Below are 25,920 nucleotides of genomic sequence, written 5' to 3' on the forward strand. Positions count from 1 at the left end.
CTTCAGACTTCGCTGCGTGGCGGCGGCGGAGCGCGACGGTTGCAGCGGGTCGCATCTGGTAAAGCAAAATGATCTGATTTTGCAGAAGGTGCCATCACTTTGTATAGAAGAAGCCTGTTCGCTTGTCTTTTTATCTCGTAAAGTCTTAATGCTGGAGCTCATCAACGGCATTTACTGACGGTAGTATTTTGGGGAGTGAGAAGTAGTGGCGAAACCCTCTCTCACGCATGGATCAGTCTGTAGCGATTCAGGAGACTTTGTCCGAAGACGAAAATTGTATCATAGTATCCTCTTTTATTTGGCAAACATTGCCGCTAATACGACTCGGTGGAAGCGGTTCCAGGATAATCTAGAAGTCGACATTGTTTTAAATGAAGGATTATTCGTGCGTAAGTTCAAGGCAGCTGAGCTTGCAGTTGCAATTGTATTTATGGAAAGTTAACGGTATTCTGGGAAGGAAGTTTCATGTCACTGTGCCTGTAGGAGAGGCCTTCGCGTTTTCGTGCCATGTAATATGGATCTGTTTTTCTTTCAACGAAAATCTTTTTAGTTTCGAGTTATAAACAGTTTTAAAATATGAAATGTTGGTTATATGTTAATGATTCATGTTTGTATTGTCAAATGAACTGAACGTATAAATAAAACCACTGTCGAGAGGCTGCACTGGCGCGTGCGCAGTGCGCTCATGCCTAAGCGCGTAGCGCAGCAAGAACCGCTATGTGTGTCCATAAGGGGTCACTAATACTGTACTCTGTGTAATATGCTCAAAGTAGATGTAGTGTTTAGTGGCAAGTATTGGTAACAGAACTACTTTATAATACCGACAGACAATTTGCAAACATGTATTTTATTAAGTGTTCAACTTAGAATGTCATGGCATTAATAAACGTCACGATTCCATGTATCATTTTCCATTTGCATAACTCTACACATGTAATTTGGATATTTGTCTTAACTGAAGTGTTTTAAACATGCCGCCCAATGTCTTCTCGTCGTGGACGATGCCACCGAAAGCAGGCTGGTGGGCTTGGTGGCACGTTACGAAGCCCACGCGTGAGTTGTCATTTATTTTATTCTTCTGGTCCCGCAGTATCTTCGCGATGACTGCTGTTTTGCGCTTTGTGTATAGGTTAATATATCTCCCGTAGGATGTTTATCTTCACGCATAGACGAATGGCGATAACCGGTGAAGATGTAACGCTGGATGACATAATACCCGTCTCCCACAACTTCGCTATTGTAGAAGGTGAAGGCAGCAAATCGCTCTGCTCATTGCAAGTATTGTTTGTTGTTGGCTCACGAATCCTGAAAATTCATCATTACTATCAGAAACACCGACTTTCTAAATCGTCTAATCTGTAGAAGGAAGCGTGTATCTAACGTTATGCTCTTTTTCCCGATAGTCTCCTCTCCAGATGAACTTGCTATTATCGGTGAGATTCCTTTATTGTATTATCACGTATAGAATATTTCTTTCTCCATGTTACCTGGTAAGGCTGGAATTTATTATTAATGCAGTAATGAATCCAACCAATTTTTTTTTTATTTTGGCGAAATTCAAATTAAAGGTTAATAATTAAAATCTATACTGTGATGAAGGTAAAATCATTCGCAGTTTGCCTCAGAATATTGTATTATTATAAGTGGAAGGTTTGCGACATGACTGAAACTGAATGGGAGTCCTTTAACTTAAAGTCGGTGCCCACTCCACAGGCGCAGATACCAGGGTGCGGGTGACAGATTCGGATCGGGACCTGGAGTTGAGGCTGCCCTTTGGTTCCCACACGCGGCTATTCCTCAGTGAAGTCAATAGGTCCTGGAGTGGTAAGAGACCCCCTCCCATTGTCAAAGACAGCTCCCTTTCAGCTTTTCCAAACAGCCAGGCCAGGGGATATGGCCCACCACTGACATCTGTTAACACTTTCATGGTTTAATTGGTCTGAATGGCAAATCAGCAGGTACTTGAAGGGAAAATGTTTGCTTAAATTCCAGTGTGATAATTTTATAAAAGACTTACTTTATTCAAGAAATTAGTGTTCAGCTTCCTGCCAAAACTAGCCCAGCACCTGTGCAGTCAGTATGGCGAAGAGCATTTGGCTGAACATTCTGCCTTGTGGTTGAGCACCATGCCATTCGAAACTGAATCAAGCTCTGCTCTCGCCTGCGGAAGTCAAATCCCGGCATGATGGAATCGGACCAGATCCGAGAACCATAATGGTAACATGAACACAACACAGCGGCTGTAGGGGGGTTTAGTGTCACCAACTGGCTTATTGTCGCTGCATCAGGCTTCCATTCTTTATAAGCTGTGGTACTTTTCTGCAGTAGGTGCCTGTTTGTGACCACAGAGAGACTTTGTGGTTTCTTTGGATTTAAGTAGGAACCATTCTGTAGTTTCATGTTGGTAGTTTCACTCTTTTTTTTGAGGGGGGGGGGGTACTCATACACAAGAATAAGGAAATTTAGCATCTTACATCATTGTTTATTTAAAGAGATAGACTTTTATTGTTATGTTACAGGGATGAGGAGGGTCAACCTCTGTATCATGTCAAAACAATGAGTGCACTTGCAGCTCACCGGTACCAAGAATCTTGCTGTTTTTCAGTCGTAAAGGCCGCACCTTGGAGGCGTGGCGGGGCGTGGGATTGCAGTGGTCCTGGTTGGGTTGATCGCTCTGCACTGTCATACAGACCAGTGAGAATGAAGGAAGAGCTATAGAGGCGAATCAACATGTTTTGCTGCAAAGTCAGTAAAAGCACAGAAGCATAAATCAACACTCTGAGAGCAGCAAGACACAGAAAATATGATCTGTCTCCTCTCTTCATGACAGTCTGAGGGGTGATGCAAGGTTTCAAGCTTAAGCTGGAAGATAACAGACCACTGTAGAGAGAGACACACACACACACAGCATGTAGTTCCTTCCAGCTTGTTATGACAGCAGAAGAGGCGAAGAAAAGTAGCAACTGTTTGGTCAGATAAGCAAAGTGGTGAGCTCTGAGTACGGAAGACGAGAGGGGAGAGAGAGTGAGAGTATGAGAACAAGTGAGTGTGACGGAGGTGGGGGCGGAGGTAGGGGTGGAGTATTTAGCCAGGCTTTAGTCGTTTACTTCTTCCGAGTTTCAACAAGGGCCGTCATCCTGGACCTGTCATCTGTGACATTAAGCTCTGGTTTGCAGTTGTTGTGTTTTTCACCCTGGTTGGATTTTAGACTGGAGGTCCTGAGTCAGAATGTACCTTGTTTTTTGTCGTGATGCCTTTCCGTAGCAGCCATTGCAGAGGTATATCCACCCAAAGTTTAGGGGGAAAGTGTCAGTTTCGGCACCTGGGCTCTAGATCACGCGGCCGAGGGCTGTGCCCGGCCTCCCTGCCCCGGCCAGAGGCACCTGCTGCTTTTTTGATAGGCCACATTTGCAGTACAGTCCCGGGGGGGGGGGGGGGATGGGGGACATGATGGACATGGTCAACAACCGGAAGAACAAGGGGAACTCTGAAGGTAAGAGGAACTAACCAGGGAGAGACAGAATGAGTGACAGAGTGAGATATTTTTGAAAATGGCAGGACCGTGCTGCTCTTCATGTGGTTATGAGCTTCCTTTCCACAAGTCCACAGCATGCACAGGCCAAATGAAGAAGCGACGCTCTGAAAAGTCTGACTGTTGTAAATAAATAAAAAAAAAAGCTCAGCTAGAAGTGAAATTGGGGGCGGTATCTGACAGGGCATCTCTGCTGCTCTGTTGCCCAATGCGCTCCTTGTGCGATGCGGTGAAGTGCCAAAACTATCGTCTCATCTCCACATTTGCTGAGAGGGTCGCCCTGGGTCCACATCGTTCTCTGCGTCTGACGGTATAGTTTACAACTTCTACCACTTTGAGGGGGTTTCTGGCTGGAAGCTGGAGAGAAATCTCTAGGTGATTTTTTTTATACAAAGCTTAATTAACCGGTTTAAGATGGTAAGAGGGGGGGAAATTAGAAAGATTAACAATCCTGTTTTTTCACTTGTGGGGGTTAGACCAGCTGCAGAATGGCACTGGTATCAAACTGGCAAAGCAGCCAGGCATGTTGGTTTTTTCAGCACCTCGATCACTTAAGTTAGGTGATGGGGGTACAAACTGTCACCTTTTCCTCAGCAAAATTGTAGGGCTGTGCAAGTGGCTGCTTAGTGATGAAATATATATATACAGGCAGTCAGGCCTGTGTGTGTGTGTGTGTGTGTGTGTGTGTGTGGATTATGTTTATATTACATAGTGGGGACCAAAGATCTGTGAATGCAATCAAAAAACTAAAAATTACAAAAGTGTTGTATTTTGTTTGGTTATGTTGTAGTATGGGTAGAGGTTATGGTGGGATTAGAGTTTGCTCCATAGAAATGAATGGAGAGTCCCCACAAACATACAATTATGTGTGTGTACATTCCTCACTATGGTGTCTTATCCACAGAGGTATGCAAGAAGTGCCCCACCGAGGTCCCCGCCTCACAATTTGAGTGGCTGACCAAGTACAGAAGGTCCACCAAAGGGACCAGCACAGATTCGCTGTCTGCCGTGCTGCTGCAAACACCGTCAAGCAGGAAACAATCTGGTGAGGAACCTTATCGCCGTGCCTGTGTCTGTCGCCGTGTCCATCACTGCTTCCGAACACCGTGCCTGTAAACAGGTTCAGCCAGAGACTTTCTAAATATCTCCCATCTTAGATCAAGCCCTGTTCTTGGATACCTGCTTACTGCGTTTGCAACATCCTCGGCAAAGTTTTCCGCGTCTGAGAGTCAAACCGTTGACTATAGTTGAGTCTTTACTGAAAGTGAAACCAGAATCTCCTTTAAGCTCCTTAGGTGCATCTAGAGCAGTTATCGTGCAACAGTTTCCTGCAAAATGTGATGCATGATAGCTGACCACCCTAATACCATGCACACAATGCAGCATGAGTGATAAGTTTAATTGTGCCCCCCCCCCCCCCAACCAAATCTAACCATCTGCTATTTGCATCCCAAGTTACAGATACGGCTCAGTGAGCCAAAGGTCGTTGGTTTCAGGACGCACTCTGTTTCACGAAACACCCGAATTGACTTACCCCGGAAACATTTCTGTCCGCAGTGACAGAAGTCACAATTTGCTGCTGATTAAACTTTCAGCGAAGTCCATCTGTCCATCTTCTGTAACCGCTTGTCCTACTCTGGGTCGTGCAGGGTCTGGAGCCTACTTTCAAGTACCAATAGTAATAAGCAAAAACGTAAATCTTTTTTTTTTAACAGATCAATATAACAGTTTAATAAGGCCTTAAATATAATAACTCATCAATTAAATCACTAATTGTTGGATAGTGTATGTCCTGTCCACCATCAAAATAATATTCTGTTCATCAAGTGATCGAAAGTGAAGCTCTGTTTGTAGATGGGGCTGCAGGCAGCTTTTATAGTGTTAGAGACATTCAGCTGTCACCAAAATTATTGCATCATTATGCTCTCCATTCAAATCAACCCTCACTTCCTTGTTACTGTCCGGACTGGGAAAGATGTGGGAAACATTGCTCAGTAATGCTATACCTGTACTGAAATTACCTTTTTCAATTAATATATAGATGAGAAGAAAAAATATAGCCTCATAAACAACCGACTGAAAGGCACACAATTGACTGTCAGATTTGTCATGGGGGTGTGGTGTGTGGTATTCACTGTTCACAAAGCAGTTTCAGTTCGCTCGTCTCTGGCGTGGAGGATCTTGGATTTTTTCCACCACGTAAAGTCTTCAGACCTGTATGTCAGCATAGCACCTCGTTGCTTTGAACCATTCCTTCTTATGTCGCTCTGCCGCTTCTCCGACTCACCGCCATGCCATTCGGGTGACCCGTACCTACCCTCATTTATATCGATCTGTATAGAAAGCTCCGCTTAATGACTCCTGGTAGTTTTCGTATGGCTACCATCCATCTGACTACATGCAAGCGAAACTAAAAGCCGAGGCGCCGCTAACTTTGCTCGAGGTGTCGGAAGCCGACCTCCTGCTGGAGCCCACGGCTGTTTGAGGGCGCCGCGGTCGGGCCAGATCCGATCCGCTGCGACGCCGCACCCGTACAGTAGGTACAGTATCGCTCTGGGCGGGCAGCCTTCATTGTACTGGAAATGCGGCGGCGCGCCCTTTTCTGGTTACATTTTAACCCCGTGGCTTGGTGTACAGGGTTCATCCGTGTCCCGGCGTTTGATTGCTCGGGCCTGGGTGCGCCGGACCGGCACAGTTCGGCTTGCCGAGGCGATGCCACAGTGAATGCGGCTGAATAGAAGGAGACATGCCTGATGTGCTCCAGGAATCCGGTAACGAGTCGGGCTGAATCTGTTCTAAATGTGCCCCCTTTTAAAAAAATATTGACGTATTTCATGTTTGTTTGTTTGAACACGTGAGAATTTGGAGAAGACGTGGAGCGCTGAAAGCCTTTTGCGAGTCGCCAGATCCACCGACGTTACAGTCAGCTGGTTAAATTACGTATTTACACTGATAACTTGGGTGATGGGAAATCAGTGTAGGCAGGGTTGATTAGCCAGATTTCCTTTCATTTCCTGAAATATAGCGAATCCCGCGTTCAGTGAAACTTGTTCATGGTCTTATAAGACGACTGTCTGCGGCTGATTAAGATCTGGCGAACGGACGAGGGTTGAATCTAATACGCAAAGGCTCTGTTATATCAGTATACCTCGCAAGTTAAAAGTTAACCTAGTGGTGTAATAAATATGATGATGTGGTGAGGATCAATCAGCCGTTGTTATGGGGGCTCATAAATAAGTGATGCATTGTTTTCTGTTAGCGGCACATTTGTATTCCGGTGGTTCATTGGCTTTTTTTTTTCTTTCTTTTTTTAACACTTTTGTGTTTGGAGTGCATGCCACGCAGCCTGCTGGTTATTCATGGCTTACGCGAAGAGCTGAGCTATAGTGTGTAAAGTTTTCAGAATGTCGATTTAAAAAGGGCGTTTCCGTGCATGAGTCGAAAACTTAATAGTGTACAGCACTTAAGTTGGATAACCTACTGAAAATTGTATGCCACCGCCCTACACACGAATATTTAGTGCCAGACAATATCCACCAACCTGGCTGTATAGCAATACAATTTTTCTCTTCTATACCTTATATAATATATGTAATATTTTAAAATTCATCGCTATTTAGGCTTATATTTTATAAAGACACACAGCTGTGATTGAAGTGTTTTGAGGCAGTAAACATGAATAATGAGTGCAGATGATTCTGGACGGATGTGGCTTTAAGCACGTGTATGGACAACTGTGCATGTGCATGAAAAAAATAATGCCAGTATTTCTGTACTGTGTCTTTAAATGTACATACGCCTTCAGATTATTTGAAAATTGAGCCAAAGCTGTACATGGCTGAGTAAAGATTTTTCAAAGTTGCATTCAGCTGTTTTTGGGCGCATGACTGATTTCTGGGCACAGTTCTACGGCTCGTTTGTTGAAGCACTAGAAATGGTAGTCTTGCTAGTGTTTGAGAGACCAGTATTACCAGCAGCATCTCAAACTCTGTCCTTTTGGGTGTAACAAAGCGTCCTCATGTTCAGGGAGTTCAGGACTTTGAGAGATGCATTATGGGAACCCCGGCTGAGCAGGCACAAACCGTGACCTTTATCGTGTGGGTCCCCAAAGGATGCTCGTGTCGACACTGCAGCAGTGAGGAAAGCCCCCTCAGAGTGAGGGGGCTGCCTTGTGCCTTTGGAGGTCTGTGGGGGGGGGCTTCCTGTTCTCCTCCCAGTCCCGTGGGTAGCCTGCCAGCCTCAGCATGGGCTGCACTTTTGTGGAGGCTGCCTTTGTTTCTGCAGTGTGGCCTGGTTATGCAGCTGGGTTCTGTTGTTGCTAATTATATCTCCCCCCTTTCCATTTTTATACAACCTGTTTAGAATCATCATCGTTCCCTTTTCTGTTTTGGACCAAAACAAGAACTGCTATTTTTTGTGCGTGTGTGTGTTTCGCCCTAGTCCCTTCACCGGTGGGCTGGGCACCTGGTCTTGCTAAGAAGGTATTTATTTTATATTTACTAATTTATGTGACACTTTTATCCAGAGTGATTTATCCAAAGATCACAATTTATTCATGCTCCTTGGGATTCAAACCCACAACCTCTGTGTTGTCAGCATGGTGTTGTAGTTGTTGAGCATTGCAGTGTTAAGGTGGTTATTTAAGCTGCATTTACTCAGACCTTTTAAATAGGCTTCTGGAGACAAATGGAATTGGAGAATAATTATTGATAAAAAAAAATTGTCAATCTATTCATCCATCCATCCTTTCGGAATATAAGATCCGTTATTGATCTCTGAAATTGTTTGTATACCTCCCTCAACTTGCTCTTTTTCGTAGAGTAAACTGTCCGTGAAGGGCAGCCACCCGTAGTGGCACCCAGGGAGCTGGGGGTTAAGGGCCTTGCTCAAGGACCCGCAGACGTGCTGAGGCTGGGTTTGAACTGGTGACCTTCTGATTTCAGGCACACAGGCTTAGCCCACTGAACCACACACTACCCCAATATATCCAGTATAGAGTTGCAAGGGCCTGGTGCCTCTCTCAGGGAGCACTGGACGCAAAGCAGGGGACACCCTAGATAGAATGGCGATCCACTGTAGGTTGCACACTATGGACAATTTCGAGATGCTAGGTCACCTGACCACATCATTTTAGACTGCAGGGGGAAATCAATAACAACAGTAGAACTCATACACTGTGAGAGTGCTTTTTTTAACCCCCAACCCTGAGTGTGTGAGGCTTAAAGCCAATATTAACATCTCAGTGTTAATATTTACCCAAAAATACCAGGTTTCATAGTTAGAAAAACTTTTTTCAAAAACTTTTTTGAAAGGATCACAATTCACCCTAATTTGCACGGAAGTGTTCAGGTGTTGAAGTTTGTTGGGGTGTGCTGTGCATTTTTCTTCTTAAACTTGACATCCAGTAAGAGATCCGCCTCGATCTGATATCAGCCCATTGTCCTTCGCCGGCCGATGGGCGGAGATGATGCCACTTTCTTGAGTGACTTGCAGTTCAGTGGTAAACGTTCCTGACAGCAATTCATTATTATCGTGTTTTGCGTCTGCAGCAAAACTGTAACATCAGCCTAACATAAAACAGTCGTTAAGCCTTTTTTTAAATTAATGAGCTCTGTTTTCTTCACCAGTGTTTTGGAGGGTATTTTTAAAGGTACGTCAGCGCTTACCTTGAAAAGCGATCACACCGTTGTCTACAGCCTCTGGGTGACGATAAATGTCTGTTCCTGTTTGCAAAGAATGCAAGTCATTTGTTGTTCATTGTCTGTTCAAGATCATTTTCACTGCCATCATGTTCGAGGGATTGTCCTGTAAACTTTCCCTGGTTTAGCCGTATGACACAGTGAGCGTGCTTGTTAACGGGGATGGAATGGTGGTGCGACAGAGATGCCGTGCTGGGCTTTGGGAACGGCGTCGTGTCCTGGGGTCTCTGGCACTGATCCTCATGGAATTTTTTAGCGCAAGCTAAAGCTGGTTTTGAAAGAGTCTGCCTGCGTTTACTGAGCTCTCTGCTCATGTTGGTATCATCGACCGTGAGCTGCTGACTGCGGGGGCTGCCTCCTGTGCTGATCGAAGAAGGCTTCACACATTCAAGTCAGCGATTTTCACCATGCGGTCTCTGCCGTCTGCTTTTTCATTGTCTGTGGGTTTTTCTTTTTGCTTTTCTCCTGCTGTGTGACATTGATTAACAGCCTAAATCTTGAGGCTAGAAAGTAGAGGAGTCAGATCAGGTGGTGTTTAAGGGGCTCAGTGGATGAACAAATTAATGGAAGGTGGAGTCTTTTCTGTTTTTTTTTTTTTTTGTTTTGTTTTTTTTTTTTCCCCTCCCTTATCTCCCTCCCTCAGATGGTCTGTGGCTTCGCTGACTCATCAGTGAGGTGCTGTTACTGTCTGACTCTGCAGTATAAAGTGCTTGGGGCACACGGACATATTTCTCCCGGGCTGTGCTGCCAGGCAGGGACTGGACAGGGGGGGAGCAGTCGCTCTTGTGGTTGTGTTTAATTGTTACGCAGCTGTAATAGGAGGCCCCTCCCATTTCCTTACATGGCTGAGGTTTCTGTTCCCACTCCACACAGGAAAATTGTCACTGGCAGACAGAAAGGGACACCCAGCCAGCGTGGAGAACAACGTGGATAGGTGAGGTTTGCCCTCGAGTCGCTGTAATCATTCTCTTAATTCCGCCCCCCATTCCCCAAGGCGCACATTATTTCACCAAACTGAGCCAAACAGTGTAACTGAGACTCAGGCACTAACAAAAAGATTCAGGTTACCTTTATATAAAGTTCTCCTTTCTGAATGTTGCCACACCGTTCAATTTTAGCCGCAATGGTGTTGCCGGGATAGCTGAGAGAAAGTTCCAGAACCTGACCGTTTCGGGGGGGATTTTCCTGTCTTTATGCAGTGCTGAGCAGGGAAGAGCTATGTTGCTTCTGAAGGCACAAGGCTAAACGCTGCTCCTCCCCAGTCCAGAATGTAAACAGCTGCATAAAGCCAGCTATCTTGGAGGCTGTGGTGGAGATCTCTGTCTATGCTGAAGCAGTGTGTCCTTCTCGGTCGGTCGAGGGCAGGTTCAGGGTGATGACACTATCCATGTGAGCAGGGTTGGGGTTGGGATGTTGGCTCTAACCCTTATGTGCCACAGGAGAGGGAGGGGCGAGGAGAACAGGGATGACCTGGTTCGCTCCTCCAGCTACATGGTGTCCAACAAGGCGCAGATGCTGGCCATGCCACAGTTCGGCTTGCGGGACAACCTCATCCGCTCCGAGCTGCTGAAGAAGGAGGAGCAGTACATCTACATCAAGAACTTCAGGTGGGCTCCACCAACCCCTGTCCCCACATCCCTGCCCCTGCAGAAACCCCCCAGGCTTAACATTCATGCCCTGTGACGGTGTCCCTCGTGTCCCTCGTTTCCCTCGTGTCCCTCGTGTTCTCGCATCTTTCTTTGCCGGAGACACACCTTCAGCACCTCCTATGTTGGGGAACTCCACCTGTGTAAATCACCGCTGCGATATGCAGGGATGAAGTCGGTTTTTAAAAGCGAGCAGAGTCTGGGGCTTAGAGAGAGCTGCTCTTTGAGGGGCATCTCACTCTCACTAGCCGTAACCAGCAGCTCCTGATGCCACGTTTCCACAGCATGACGTTCAAGCACCTGTTTACATACTCGGCCTTGCTTTGCGCTTCTGCCAAGGCCTCTCAGCCTGCTGTGCCCATGGGTACCGTGTTGTCACTGTGGTCCCAGTAGTGCAGAATTCATTTAGAACCGATGGCATGTTTTCTCCTCGATGGGATCAAAGGTTTGCCCACAGTAGTGGGTTAATGGGGGGTAATGCTGACCTCTGCTGGTCAAAAAGGGCAGTGCACAATGCGGCTTGAAGCTTCACTTTTCCCCGTGCCCTTGCCGTCTGCTCACGGTTCTGTGCACAGACTCTTGTTTATGTACTACATTTGACTGTGGATGCAGATGGTTGCGGGCGATATATGCGTACAGTGGCGATATTCCACCGGACCAGCAGAGGGCAGATGTATTGTAACAAACACAAATACAAGCAGGGTAGCAACTATTCTTCTGCATTATCTTTGTACGCTGTGAAAATGCTGCCACCTACTGGAAATACCTGCACATGCGCCGTCGACTCGTACCAATGCACATGATGTCCTCAGAAGGAAAGAATCTAGGCTACATGTGCAGTGTCCAGCACAAACCCCTGATGATGAGATTTACACCTTGTCCACGGACCACCTTAACCAGGGTAGAAAGTATATCTGTTCCATTTCAGGCACAATATCGCAGTTCTTTCGTTTCTTAAAGACTATCGTGAGACGTTGCCTGCATTAATGTGGCTTGATAACTAATAGCTCTGCTCTCTGGCCTGAGCTGTTTTCAACCGGCGTCATGTGACGCAGCTAGATTTGCTGGCCCAGCTTGCTGTTGCCATGACACCCAGAGGTCACTGCGATCCCGTTGAGCCACTGCTGCCCCTTATTAAAGTGCAGGGTGGCAGTGTGAATGTGTGCTCGACTGAGAATGCCAGTCTTCTAGTTACCCATTGATTCCCATAACGTGCCAGGATGGGAGACTATATGTGTGCATGTGGATGGAGAGTCTGGCACAACACAGCATGCGGAGATCCGGGGCAAAGAGATACAAACATACTGGGGGTCTCCAGATGCTGAACCTTCATGCCCTTAGTAGATGCTCTTCCCCGGCTGTGTCTGCCCTGAATGTGCTGCCGGTGATGACGACACAGGATTTGTCTGTGTTAATTCCTCCCCCCAACCCTGCCCCTCCCCCAGGTTTTTTCTAGGTACCTACAATGTGAATGGACAGCCCCCCAAGGAAAGCCTCCAGCCCTGGTTGGGTTTTCCCTCCGATCCCCCGGACATCTACTGTGTGGGGTAAGCTGCCTGCACCTGCCCCATTGGGATGGGGGGGGGCTTTCTAGGGCAAGAACGATGGCAGATGCTTTTGGATTGCAGGTTCCAAGAGCTGGACCTCAGCAAGGAAGCCTTCTTCTTCAGCGACACGCCCAAGGAGCAAGAGTGGATGAAGGCCGTTTTGGAGGGCCTGCACCAAGACGCCAAGTATGCCTTTGTAAGGACACCCCCCTCTGAACACCCTCCCACCCCACGGTCGCTCAACAGCAGCCTCTTTTTCAGACACTTTATTCTGACGCACATTTTTGGTCCCCTGTCAGTCAGGTTTAAGCCAATTAAATCCAATAAAGTAACTCATAGCAGGTAGGTTGATTCAGGGCACTGTAAGCCCTTTCACTCTTCCATCCGTTCCTGATCCCCCTGTATCACTTCGTGCTGGTAAGGATGGGGGGGCCTGTGACTGACTGAGCCTCTGCTTCCGCCACCCCCATTTCAGGTGAAGCTGATTCGCCTGGTCGGCATCATGCTACTGTTCTACGTGAAGAACGAGCACGCTGAGCACATCAGCGAGGTGGAGGCTGAGAGCGTGGGCACCGGGATCATGGGAAGGATGGTGAGCGGCCGCCCGACACACCTGACCCCCCTGCCGAGGGCCTGGGCTGCAGGAGCTCCGGGGAATAGGTGATATAGTGACCGAGGTGTTTATTGTTGCTATTAATCCTGTGGCTACTGTAGTTCAGCAAGTAGAGCAAAAGGCATGGGCTCAGATCCCAGGGATAAAAGCATCAGATAAATGAGAAAAATCTAATCCCTCCCTCTTGAAGCCGATTGAGGGGGTCTGGAGCCGATCCCAGGCAGCGCTGTGCACTAGGCAGAGGACACCTTACATAATAACACATGCGGGCAATTTAGAGACAATTTTCGGCTGTGGAAACTCACACAAGATAAAGCAGGGGCGGGATTTGACCCCATAACCATGACAGCATATAGGCCTAATTTGCTCCATGAGGGAGTGTTTAATGTCCCTCTGAAACTCCCGTGAGGTCAAATCCCAGACCCTGGAGATGCAAGGTGAAAGTGACGTTAATAGGAGCTGCCTGTGGGTGATATTAGTGAGACTGTGCCTTTGAAAAGGAAAGCTGGCTTTTCCTTTTGTAACAAGTTAGCGAGTACCTGTGGGACTGGCTGAGGTTTGAGGCACGAAATGATGGATGAGGCTCCTCTTCCTTTGTTTCCAGGGCAACAAAGGCGCGGTGGCCATTCGCTTCCGATTCCACAACTCGGACATTTGCGTGGTGAACTCACACCTGGCCGCCCACGTGGAGGAGTTCGAGCGCCGCAACCAGGACTTCAGGGACATCTGCAGCCGCATCATGTTCCGACAGAAAGACCCCGGCCTGTCCCCGCTCACCATCCTAAAGCATGAGTGCGTTGAGTCGTTTCCCATAATGCTGTGCAAAAAAGTGCCTCATTGTGATGTGTTGTAATTTGTCTGTTAATAACTATGTTTGTTAGCTCCTGTTCAAAATGTGCATATAGTTAACTAGCTGCTTTAAGTTGTTTAGCATTTTTGCTTTTGTTACTGCTGCTGTGCTGCTTGCGTTGTTGGTGGTGTGTTTTTTTCTTTACATAACTGTTTTGTGTGTCTTTAGTGTCATCCTTTGGCTTGGGGATCTGAACTACAGGATATGTGAACTTGAGGTGGATGAAGTGAAAAACCTTATTGCCAAAAAAGATTTTGAAACCCTGCAAAAATTCGACCAGGTATGGGCCTCACATCAGCGCACCGAAGACACGCATTCATTACCTCATTACTGCATTTCAGCAGTTACTCCAGGTCAGATGACACTTCAGAACACGCAGCGGTTGGGATTACTGTGTGTCAGTCACAGACTGCTTTGATTTCATTGGGTCTGCCGTTGTCTTAAACCTGTCTGTGAGTGGCAGTGTACAGTAGTCCCACCCACTTCCAAAGCATCATTTTCGTTTGTGATTGTCAGTTTTTTGTGATATGGACATGCTGAAATGTTGTTTTATTACTGTGCCTGATGTAACATGATCATGTCTCTGCTCATTCATGTGTTAATCACTGAGACAAAAGCTTGTTTTGGTGTTACGTTTTAAAGGGGATCATGGGGCATCTGACTTTGTGTGTGTGTGTGTGTGTGTGTGTGTCCCGCAGCTTCGCCGGCAGATCAAGGAAGAAGCTGTGTTCTCAGGCTTTGTGGAAGGGGAGATTATGTTCCAGCCCACATACAAGTACAACACAGGTTCCGACCAGTGGGACAGCAGGTGGGGACCAAGTGACACCAACCTGATCCGATCAGGCATGTCTCTCTGCAGCGGGTGGCAGAGGGACCCTCCATGCAGGACAGCCACAGTGTCTTGGGTTTCCTGAAGGAAAATTCTGGAAAGGCATACTTTCTAGAGCTACCTGCTTAGGTTATGTGGTCGTTCGCATTTCAAAAGGAAGGATGTAAGCAAGCTTTTACTCATATATATTCTGAGAAATACAAGAAAAAAAATATGAAACAGACTGAGTGGGTGGAATGAGGGTTGTAGTATGGTGCACTTATTTTTTTACTGAAAACACGAAACACTTTTCACCAAACACATCCGAGGCTGATTACTACAGATCCCACTGGACTCAAACTGAGAAAAATGTCCCATAATATTTACTGGGAACACTGCTGTTCTGGTGATTGCATGTTCGTTATGGGAGAGTGTGAAGTGGCTCCGGGTTTAGCCAGTAACAGATTGTTAAAATGGCCCAGTTGAAGACGGTCTCTGCTGAAATGGTTCCCTGCAAAGTACAGGGAAAGCAGGGGTTGGGGGTGAACTTTCACGATCCATGCTGGTGAATTTCTTCAGTTGCTGGATCTTCCTCAACGCTGAGTGGTGTGATGAAAATGCCTGGGATTTGTGACGGGGGGGTGTGTAACTGCACACAGCTGATCTTTGGGCCTTTGTTCCATGCCCCCCCCAGTGAGAAGTGTCGAGTGCCCGCCTGGTGTGACCGCATCCTGTGGAAGGGCAAGCAGATCCAGCAGCTGCACTACCAGAGTCACATGACCCTGAAGACCAGTGACCACAAGCCCGTGAGCTCGCTGATGGAGATCGGGGTGAGGGCAGCTCCTTCTGCTGGTGGGGTGGGGGCGGTGGCTCTTCTCCAGGCGCTCTCTGGAGCTCATAGCCCTCTCCCGGCCTGTCCTTAGATTAAGGTGGTGAACGAGGAGAAGTACAAGAAGACTTTCGAAGAGATTGTGCGGAATCTGGACAAGATGGAGAACGAGTGCATCCCGTCCGTGTCTCTCTCCGGGCGAGAGGTGAGTGGCGATGTCGGGGACCACCAGGCTTCTGGGTTGTCTCCATGGATACCTTACAGGCAAACACGTTGCCTTGTTCAGGGGTACTGAGGTTTGGGCCCCCTGTTGGCCAAAAACAGTTATCACACTAAGTATAATAAACATGTTCCTTATTCAGAAGATGTTCTACTAGTCATCTAGTCAGCCACGATCTTTTCACTCTTCTCGTTAGATATTTAGTTTTTGAAATACTAATTTAGCCTTTGCATAAATACTGTACTGTAGCAACATATTCCAGCTGTTTTTTTTTTTTATTAATTTGGCATCTTTTCGGTGCTGGGATGTTTATCTTTGAATAAATTTATGAAATGTCTGAAATTTCCCTTCATGGGATTAATAACGTTCATCTTACCTTAAATCTAAACCAGCAAACATAAATCCTGATATGCTCTTTTCCGATGTGAATCTCCTTTGCTTTTACCTGGAAAGAACCTTCCAGATTCCAGCTAATAAATCCTAGCTCGCTAATTCTAGTTTCATACTAGCCGATCTCGGGTATCTAAATTTGTTTTTGTGCAGTTGATTCCAGTTAACCAGTTTGTCTGCTTTTATATGTAGCTCCGTTTGAATAATTCTGGTTCCATGCTACCGAGTTCCTGCTAGCTAATTCTAGCTTTATACTGCCTTATTCCACTTAGCTAATTGTAGATCTCTGCTAGCTAATTCCAAGACTACCGCTGCCCTTGTCTAACCAGCCTTGTCCTCCATCTGTCCAATGCAGTTCCAGTTTAATGACGTGAAGTTCATGCAGGAACAGACCAAGATACTGACCATCTACAACGATGGACAAGTGCCATGTCAGTTTGAGTTCATCCAGAAGCTGGATGAATCCACCTTCTGCAAACCTTGGTTGATGATCAGCCCACACCAAGGCTTCCTGGCACAGGGTAAGCGATGGATCTTCAGCCTCCTCGAAAGCTGCTCTTGCTAGGTTACCCTCCTGCAGCCAAGTGGCAGATCACACAGCTGTTAATGTTCTGGACTGGTAACCGAAAGTCTGTTGGTTTAAGCGCCAGCAGGGCCTCTAGTCAACTGAACCTTTCAGTTGTACAAAAGGGAAAATCATAAGCTGTGTAAGATAGTAACAGCTGAAGAAAATTGAAGAAATCTGACAATTCATTATAACACAGATTGTTACAATGATTTTCCAGCTGTGTATATGATGACATACATTTGCATATGCATACAACAGTGGCAGAGAGTGTTGTGAAATAGTTGTATACAGCAAAGCTGTAGGGCTCTCCACACATACAAGCTGCCGCTTCTACAGCAAGCAGGCGTATAAACAATGTGATGTGGGGTTACTAGGAAGGGATAATTGTCTCTTAGCAAATGGAAGGTGTGGAGATCCCCTGGGGGGCAAAGCCATAGCGTGGCAAACTCGGGGGCTTTGTCGATGTCCCGGCAACAGTGGCTTTCGGATGTTGATGTTGGTTCAGCTGGGAGAGATGGATCAGCCTCTTCGTCTATGTGGGAGTAATACTTGACGTTATTGAGGAAATTAGCGAGTAGCGCAGCGAGGTTTTTTGCTGGCTAACCGTTAGCCGAGGTGTGTTTCATATTGACGGCCCGACTTACCTTGGCTTGTCTTTAGCGAAACCTCGCATCTCATGATCGCGAAGAGGGAGGCCAAGGACTGCCCTAAGAGTGCTCTCGCACTTGCCCCAGTTGGCTTGTACTCTGCTCGAGCACGACTGTCCCCCCCCTTCCCACACCCCCCTCCCGCTGGTCCGCTCTCACATTGCGATTAACGTCCCGGGACCGAGCACACTTTTGTCATCGCTGTGTGTCGAAGAATACTCACAGCACAATGGAGCTCATGATTAATGTCCTCATTTTGTGGCTTATTTGGTGTCACTTTGGGGGCGATGATGCACGGCCTTCGTAGATTTTATCAAGTATGCAACACAGCGATTTTCATTTAATCCTGCTGCATGCATAAGGAAATAGTCCCGTATTATGCCAAATATCTCGGAGTTTTATGCATTGCATCAGGTTGTTACAAATTTCCATTAAGCTCTGAACCTCTGCCGTGGACCAAAGTGATTTCTTTATGTTTATTAAATGTTTCTTGCTACCCGATGTGTTCGTTTCGGGTCCAGTTGTATAGCGTACATGTGCACAGCATATGCGTGTGGCAGTCGCATCGTTGACGTCTTGTCTGTGTTCCATGCTCAGGCACGTTTACCTTTCACACGAGATGCAGGGTCGTGCAGAGACGTTTAAAGGGGCGGGTGCTCAAAGTTAAAAAAGATAGAACAGGCTGAATAACAACAACTCACATTCATGACAAATCTAATATGGAATTATGTGGATATCCATATTAGATCGTTTTTAGTGAAATAAAAGCCCTCCAGAAAAGAAGGGAAAAGTCCTGTAACTTACTTTAAAACAAAACGTGTTCCCTAAAATGGTGGACAGAGCTACAGACCCCCTTGTAACACCCTTACCCAGTTAGCTAGCAGTTAATGACCACCACTACTTGTGCAGTTCATAAAAGGACAGGTAATGTTTGTCGCGCTGTTGCACAAACAGCACGCTCATTTGTTTCAACTCATTTCTTGTTATAGACTATAGTGTGCGCTGTACACCCTATTTACTGTTTTGTTGCAGTCTGCACCTTCCAATTAATTTGCCTGCTTCTCCTCCAGCTCCGCACCACCCAGCCTGCAGAAAATACGCGTGCACTTCGCGAGCTCGTACCCGGCTCGTAACGAGCGCGCTCTGCCCTCAAGGGCAAGCATTGGTTAATGGCAGTCATGTGACTGATGCAAGCCAGATCCTTTTATTTAGCAAAATTGAGATTAATAGTTACATTTTATTGTTGAGGGGCAAAGACAGGGCAAAGACATTAAAAAAAACAACAAAAAAATCAACAACAAAAAAAACCATTACCCCAAACCTATACCTGTGGCTATCAGAACCAGCTGAACATATTTAGACGAGTCCTCTCTCACTGCAGGGGAGAGCGTCGACATCCAGCTAGAGCTGTACGTTAACCGTTCGACGGCCACGGATCTGAACTCGGGCCGGCAGCAGATAGAGGACATCTTGGTGCTGCACCTGGACCGCGGCAAGGATTACTTCATATCCATCACGGGCAACTACCTTCCCAGCTGCTTCGGCACCTCACTGCAGACCCTGTGCCACCTCAGGGAGCCCATCCAGGACATGCCCCTGGAGACCCTGCAGCAGCTGGTGAGCGCCCCCTAGAGTCCACTCCACATTGAGTGGAGACAAAATTGCTGCAGCAAGACCACCCTCTCAGTCAAGAAGACCTTAAGAATGTTCTGGAAATTTAGGTTTATATTTCAAGGGTAACATTTTTCTCCAGTTTTACTAGACTCAATGAGTTAAACTCATTCAGTTTAATTAGATTTCTTCTTTTTTTTTGGCTAGATTTGCATTTGTTGCTGCTGGCGCTCATGTCAAGTGGATATTCCAATTGGGGCATTGCTTGTAATTTTTGTTTTAGCGTGATGCTAAAGGCTTACTGATCATACTTCTTGATACGCTTTGTACTTTAATGCCTGCATCATTTTCACTGATCTGTAAAACGCATTTCTTTAGACCTCCTAAAAAATAGACAAATGAAATAATTCCCTCCCCCAGTTTCATAAACCACACTGCCTGTTGTTGCCTCTCTGATTTCATACAAGATGTTTACTGCAATCTTGCACTGGTGCCAGCCTGATATCTCATTCAGGCCTGGAGCAACATCAAACCGGCTTGCCGAAGGAAAAGGAAGTCAGTGGGGTAGGGGGGGGGGGGGAATCTACACTCAGGCTGAATGTGCTGCACCCCTGGGTCGGAACGGGCCTCGAAGGAAGGGGGATTCATCTGGGCGCATCCGCCTCCAAAATTAACTCTCTGACGAATTATATTATCATGCTATTCCCCAGGGCACCACAGAGAAGTTCATCTCTAAAACGAAAACAAATAGGAAATCAGCCCCTTGCTTCACTGTAAAATAGACAGTGATATGTCATTGTGTCGGCGTCATTTAATGAGACGTCGAAACCAGGCCGATCCCAGCTGTGGCAGATAAGGTCTTTGACGTTGGGATGCAGATCAGCAGAGAAGCACATCCACCGTGACACCAAGAGTTCTGCCCCAACCTGAGGCTCACGTGCCAAGAGGGCAGTAACGTCACTGTTTGGCTAAACTGGCCCAGCTGTTTTCTGCTAGTTTCCAACTTCAGACAGCATAACATTCAGATTAACTTTATTGATCACAGGGGGGATATTTTGGTTCATACAGCAACACGGATATAGTGCATAGCCGGACGTGTGTATAGCGCAATACAGACAGTGTAAAGACAGTAATCCAGTGCAGGGTCATGTTGGGGAGGAACCTACAGGTCATCCTGGGGAGGCAGGAGGATGGGATCCAAGACTATCGCAGGACACACACACACTCACACACACCTGAGCTCCTGTGTATATACGGTTTAGAGAACAATTATAGGAAGTAGGAATAAGTCGATTCTGTCCGCATCTTGGATTCTTTCAGGTGTTAAATATTCAAGACTCTTTCTGATGTGAGAACAGGGAACTCCTTATGTAGGTTGAGGTGGAATTCAATTATGAAAATAGGAAACCCTGAATGGAGTTTTGAGTCTCGTTGGTGCGGATTCGCCTGTGAGTGACGCCGTCCCCACTCTTCTGTGTGAAAGCTGCTCTATCAGCTAGACTCTCATGATTGATGATGGTGGGCTGCTTGGGTGCTTTTCTCTATCGAGTCGACTCGCAGAACAGTGAAGCACGGTGTACGGGGGGGGGGGGATGGGGGCATTAGGAGTGCTGGTTCCCTAGCAGCCCTAGGCAACCGTGGCCGAGGGCCAGGAAGGGAATTATTGTAGAACAACAGCCCCACAAAAAAAGCTGGTCTCCCCCTACTCAACATGCCGCTGTGATCTACTCCCTTTTGTGTCCAGTGTTGTATTCTCCCAAAAAGGGGGGGGGGCATTTGACCTGTGGGTTTAAGTCCTGTCCGCGTGCTAGCGTTTCTGTCAGTAGACTTGGTCCAGGGGCACAGCGTGTGTCCAGATTGTCAGTATTCTCTAACGACGCCCCCACCCCCCCACAATAAGAAGACATCTGAATTTCTGCTAAGTAGTGAAGCTCAGCATGAACTGACTACAGATAGCAAAGTAAGGAGAGTTTGATTCTTCCTTCAGTCTGCTGGGATGAGATGGAGCTGTATCCGGAAGGTCATGGGGTAAAGTCACACAATCGGAATTTCTGTTATACGTGCTAATTTTTGCAAAGTAGTATCAATTAGCATGTGTCCTGTAACCTGTGAATGGTTGTAAGCTGTGTAAGTGAGGAGAGTCAGTGAATGTGACTGTTTCCTCTTTGTGTGGTTTGAAGATACTGATGACAAGTGAAGAGGTCAGCGACCCGATCACGGAGAAGCCCCTAGACATCCCCAAGGAGATCTGGATGATGGTGGACCACCTGTACCGTAACGCTTCCAAGCAGGTCAGTGTTGGCCTTGCAGCTGCACTGCTGTATGGACCTCCCTCCATTCTCAAGGAACTGCTCATCCAGTTGTGGTTATGGTGAAGGGGAGTGTATCCCAGAAATCAGTGGGCAAAGCAGGGTACACACACACACACACACACATAAACAAACAATACTTGCTTTGGACTTCCAGAGTTACCCAGACGGACATGAGGACTGCACACAGAATGGATTGGAACCTACAACCTAAATGGCATAAAGCCGCAATGCCAGGGCATAGACCACACACCGCCTGCTCTTAACCTCCCTCCCCTGGGTTCCTGCTGCCTTTCTGCGGATGCCAGACTCCAGTAGCCAGACAGACACACACACACACACACACACGTATCAGGGCAACAGCAGGAAAAGGGCAGGAATGTTCCCAGGCCTCCTCTGGGCTGGCAGGAGCTGAAACCCACATGCAACGCGATGCCTGTGCTCAGCTCTGTGACACTTCCTTTCTTCATTTGTTTGTTTGAGGTGTGTGACCATCAAGCTTCTTATGGGTTCCACTTTCATTTTCATTGTTTTCACAGTTTGACCTTGCAAACAAAAAAAAAATAATCAAGTATGTGTGAACAAGTGTGAACTGGATAAAACTTATAACAAAATTAAGCAACTAGAAATGTTTCATTTAACTATATTCACTAAGCCAAAATTGCCTGTTTATACTTCATATGTATCTGCAATTTAAAGGGGCTGCAAAAGGAAAAAGATGCATTTAAAGGGGCTTTGGTTCTGTCTGTCCATCTAGGCTGTTCTGCTGGCAGTTGCTTTGCTTTGCGGATACTGGCCACTGAAATGTCAGACTTCTCTCGAATATAATGGGAGTGAATGGCATTCTTTCTGTGGTCATTTAACTGCCAGAAAAATACATTTGAAAAATTCAGCAGCAGTGCCTCTTACCAGAAATCATGACCCGGTTAGTGAAGATAATCCACAGACTTTGTAGTGAGCAGTTTAATGTACAAACTTTTTTTTTTCTTCTACCGAACTTCACACACCAATCATGTCACTGCGCAGAAGATATTGCTGGGGTCCTCATGCTTGTATCTTCTGCGCAGTTATACGATTGAATAACTGGGTCTGATTTCTGCTGATTATTCTTGTTCTATAGCAGGAGAGTTTTGGGTGAACTGCCCCTTTTAAAAAGAGTTTGTCTGATAATTGTGTTTTTAGTTTCTAGTTGTGAGGCTGTACCATGCTGAGAGTTCAAGTTGTGATTTATGACTTGAGGAACTTTTTTTTTTTTTTGTGAAAGCTCTAAACAAGTGTAAAAAAAAAAAAAAGGCTTTGAGGCAGCATGCAGATCTCGCTGATGTGCCCAGATTGAAGCCCATTAATATTCCCAAGCCAAGAGCAGAGGCAAGTTTGATCACTTATAATGAATTCTGTTACGAGATGGGGAGATCCTGTGGAATGAGCACCTCCTTCCCCTACAGCACTGGGGGTTGGGGGGGGGGGGTAAAATCAGTACTCCTAGCCTCGGCCTAAGTTCCTGTTAATTCGACTGACAAAATTCAATGGAGCCCTCAGCAAACTCCGACAGCCTGATGTTAACTGTTTCCTGAAACTTGTTCAATCAGCGCCATTTAATCCAGAACCGGCCGTGTAAACTGAGCCTGTCCTCCCGATCGCTGCACCTCACTCCCACAAATCATTACCCTGGGGGTGGCCCCCTTTTAATTTCCAGTATCATTTTCCAGGAGGACCTGTTTCAGCAGCCAGGTCTAAGGAGTGAGGTCGGAAAGATCCGGGATTGCCTAGACACCGGGACGCCGGATTCTCTCCGTATCCTTTGACACGATTCCCAGATAAGCCACTTTTCTGTTCTATTTCAGCATTTAGCTGAAGAACATCCTTAAAGAGCATTAAAGAGAGACACGGAATCTCTCTCAGCGGTTGAGCGGAGGGACTCGTATCTCCCTGTTTTCAAATGCCTGCCCTATCAGGGCGTGCTGTGCTGACGTCGTATCCTTGACTGGTGGTGTCTGCAGCGGGCAGTAACCATTCGGTGGCGGAGGCCCTGCTCCTCTTCCTGGATGCTCTTCCGGAGCCCGTGGTCTGCTACTCGGCCTACCAGCAGTGCTTGGAGAGCTGCTCGAACGCCAGCCAGTGTAAAAAGGTCAGGCGGGGCCGGGAAGTGAGCGGCCACAGTGCGTGGGGGGTGGGAGCGTTAGCGTCGCGCGATGTCAGCGCCAGGAGCTAGCTGGCTGTAAGTGGGTTAGGCCAAGTGCTGACTGACAGAGGCCTTCTGTCTCATCTATGCTTAATACCTAGAAGCAAAGAACTTCGTGTGTGCAATCGGCCATCTTTTGATGGACTGGAATTTAGTTTGCATTGTCTGATTATGTTTTTTGTCTGTACAGGTTATTTCATCACTACCTCAGTGTCATAAAAATGTGTTCAACTATCTGACAGCTTTTCTACGAGAGTTGCTGAAATATTCAGAATATAATCAACTGGATACCAGCATCTTGGGTAGGAATATTTCTATTTGACTTTTTTTTTTCCTTTTTCTTTAGTAGCCATCTGCCCTGATTTTGTGAGAAGTTGCTTAGTGTCTCATAGATGTTTCAGTTCTTCCTTCTGAATCTCTTTCTTTTGCTGCTATATAGTTGGTATAATGAATAATGTAATAGGAAACAACGTCTGAGTCACAGGAACTGTCACACACTTGATGAAGCTGTGAATTGCATTCTGTGCGAAAAAATATTAACTTTCTCTTTATGATTAAAATGGAACATTTCGAATGCTTTCCAAAATGTTTCCCCCTCTGTGATTCAAGTTCTTTAAGATGTAAATCAGTCTGGCAGGTTCTGCAGTAATTACCTCGGATGTAATATATGGCCTTGTTTTTATATAAATACTTTTTTGTTGCAATCCTAAACTGATTAAACTAATCTGTTAAGTTATGATCCCATGTGAGTCCGTAATGAACTTAATTCAGAATGTACACGGAGAATGAGAGAACAGGCAAGGGCTCAGGATGCCTAATATTTATCTAGATGTATTCACATCACCTTCATAAGCTTCCAAGCAGAAGCTCTGTGCTGATGGTGAAAAATATTACCTACTGGGATGTGCTGCACTGAAGGGCAACCAGTGCCTGGTGGAATTATAGAAGGTGTTTGCATGTCAGGATCTTCATTACAAAGGAAGTCATTTGCTGTACTTTGCACCTGTTTCTGGTCAATCATTGGGCACTCAGACCAGCAGCACCTGTTTCTAAGCTAGTGCCTTGACAAATATGTGCTTGTAATGTAATTCTCTACATCACTAGTAAGTGTAGGTACTTTTTATGTGTCCGTACCATTCTGCAGAATCTGCCATTTCCCTGCAGCTTATGAAAAAACTTTTGGATGTCAGCGGACTTCAGTAAATGTTCAGTCTCCCTGACTACCTTGAAATGGAACGTATGTACTAATTTGAGGGAGGGATTTGAAGTAAATGGTAATAGAATGCACTAGCTGTCAGCCATATGGAGCAATAAACCTAAGACATTGTATTGGATCCTGTCTCAGCACCCATAACATCACACTGTTGTAATGCACTTTTCAGTGAAATCACAAACAACTCGTACTGCTACCGGGCAAATGTTTCAGTGTTTTTAATTTGAACTACTTTGCAAAAACAGCAAATATAATTGCACACATTAATAAATAACTGTCAGTGAAATCTTTTTTTCTCCCTTACTGCAAACTGAAGTAATATTTCCATAATTATTTGACTGAATATCTGCTAAAGACACAAAAGAGGTTCCACCTTTATATTTGGGAGCCGTGTACCTTTGAAATGTAATAAAATACAATGTAAAAGTCATAGTGAAAATACATTATTATGCTCTATTATGACCTACTTTGACCCTGTATATTCAGTTATAATTGATGGGTAATTAAATGGTTCCCCTTCTCGTCCACAGCAACCATCTTTTCCGCCTTTTTACTGAGGTCATCAGCGAAGCAGGAGCAGGCAGAGAGGAAGAAGACCTGGGATTTCCTCACGCATTTCCTCATCCCAGATCATTCATGACCACATTCCCGTGGTTTTGGAAAAACATACACATACACAGCTTAATGTATAGAACAATATTTTTATATAAAAATTGGAATTTGATACGTGCATAGATAATTTGTTGTACCTTCGTTTTCAAAATGAAGTACAGAGCAGCAAATAGTTTTAACATGAGCTGTTAATTTACCAGAAGACTTGTAGAAAACTGACATTTTTAAAAAGTATGTATTTACATGTTAGATTCAGTTCATTTGTACTGTTTGTAAAGTCATTCTTTTTTTATATATAAATTGCTAGCTGTATGTCTATATGCTTTAACTCCGTGGCTTCATTTTGATTTGTTATAATTAAAATATTTTAATTTAAATACAGTCTGGTTTTGAAGTGTTAAGTGTGAGCGAATTACAACAAAGGGGACACAGCATCAACACATAGGAATCTATTGCCTTGTGGTTGGCCATAATTCTCGGACTCTGCGTTGTTGCTCAACAGAAATGCCACTGGAAAACTAACGAACAACCTCCAGCTAACCCAAGTGGTATTGCAGGGAAGAATGATGCGGTGATTTGATCGTAGCAACAGCACTTAGTGACTATTTGCAGATTTAGATGCAATGGTCTTTTTTTCATGTTTT

At 45.9% G+C, this 25,920-nt stretch overlaps 1 protein-coding gene across 5 annotated transcripts; it reads left to right on the forward strand.

Moving 5' to 3' along the window:
- Window positions 1-25,653, forward strand: inpp5b (inositol polyphosphate-5-phosphatase B). 5 transcript variants are annotated; one of them, XM_072716268.1, is made up of 23 exons: window positions 1-284; window positions 962-1,053; window positions 1,149-1,246; window positions 1,404-1,433; window positions 1,714-1,824; window positions 4,437-4,577; window positions 10,105-10,165; window positions 10,671-10,838; window positions 12,323-12,424; window positions 12,506-12,620; window positions 12,900-13,016; window positions 13,642-13,829; window positions 14,056-14,167; window positions 14,586-14,695; window positions 15,390-15,525; window positions 15,619-15,729; window positions 16,490-16,655; window positions 18,731-18,966; window positions 21,141-21,251; window positions 22,979-23,063; window positions 23,270-23,397; window positions 23,642-23,753; window positions 25,195-25,653. In XM_072716268.1, the coding sequence occupies exons 1-23, from the start codon at window positions 228-230 to the stop codon at window positions 25,302-25,304; spliced, it is 2,697 nt and encodes an 898-aa protein (XP_072572369.1). In that variant the 5' UTR covers window positions 1-227; the 3' UTR covers window positions 25,305-25,653. The 5 variants fall into 5 exon arrangements, with proteins under 5 accessions (XP_072572369.1, XP_072572371.1, XP_072572370.1 ...); XM_072716270.1 differs by having other exon boundaries at window positions 266-284; window positions 972-1,053; XM_072716269.1 differs by lacking the exon at window positions 1-284 and adding an exon at window positions 357-389.
- The last annotated feature ends 267 nt before the right edge of the window (window positions 25,654-25,920 follow it).

The sequence above is a fragment of the Paramormyrops kingsleyae genome, chromosome 9, assembly GCF_048594095.1.
Source record: "Paramormyrops kingsleyae isolate MSU_618 chromosome 9, PKINGS_0.4, whole genome shotgun sequence".
Classification (NCBI taxonomy): Eukaryota; Metazoa; Chordata; class Actinopteri; order Osteoglossiformes; family Mormyridae; genus Paramormyrops; species Paramormyrops kingsleyae.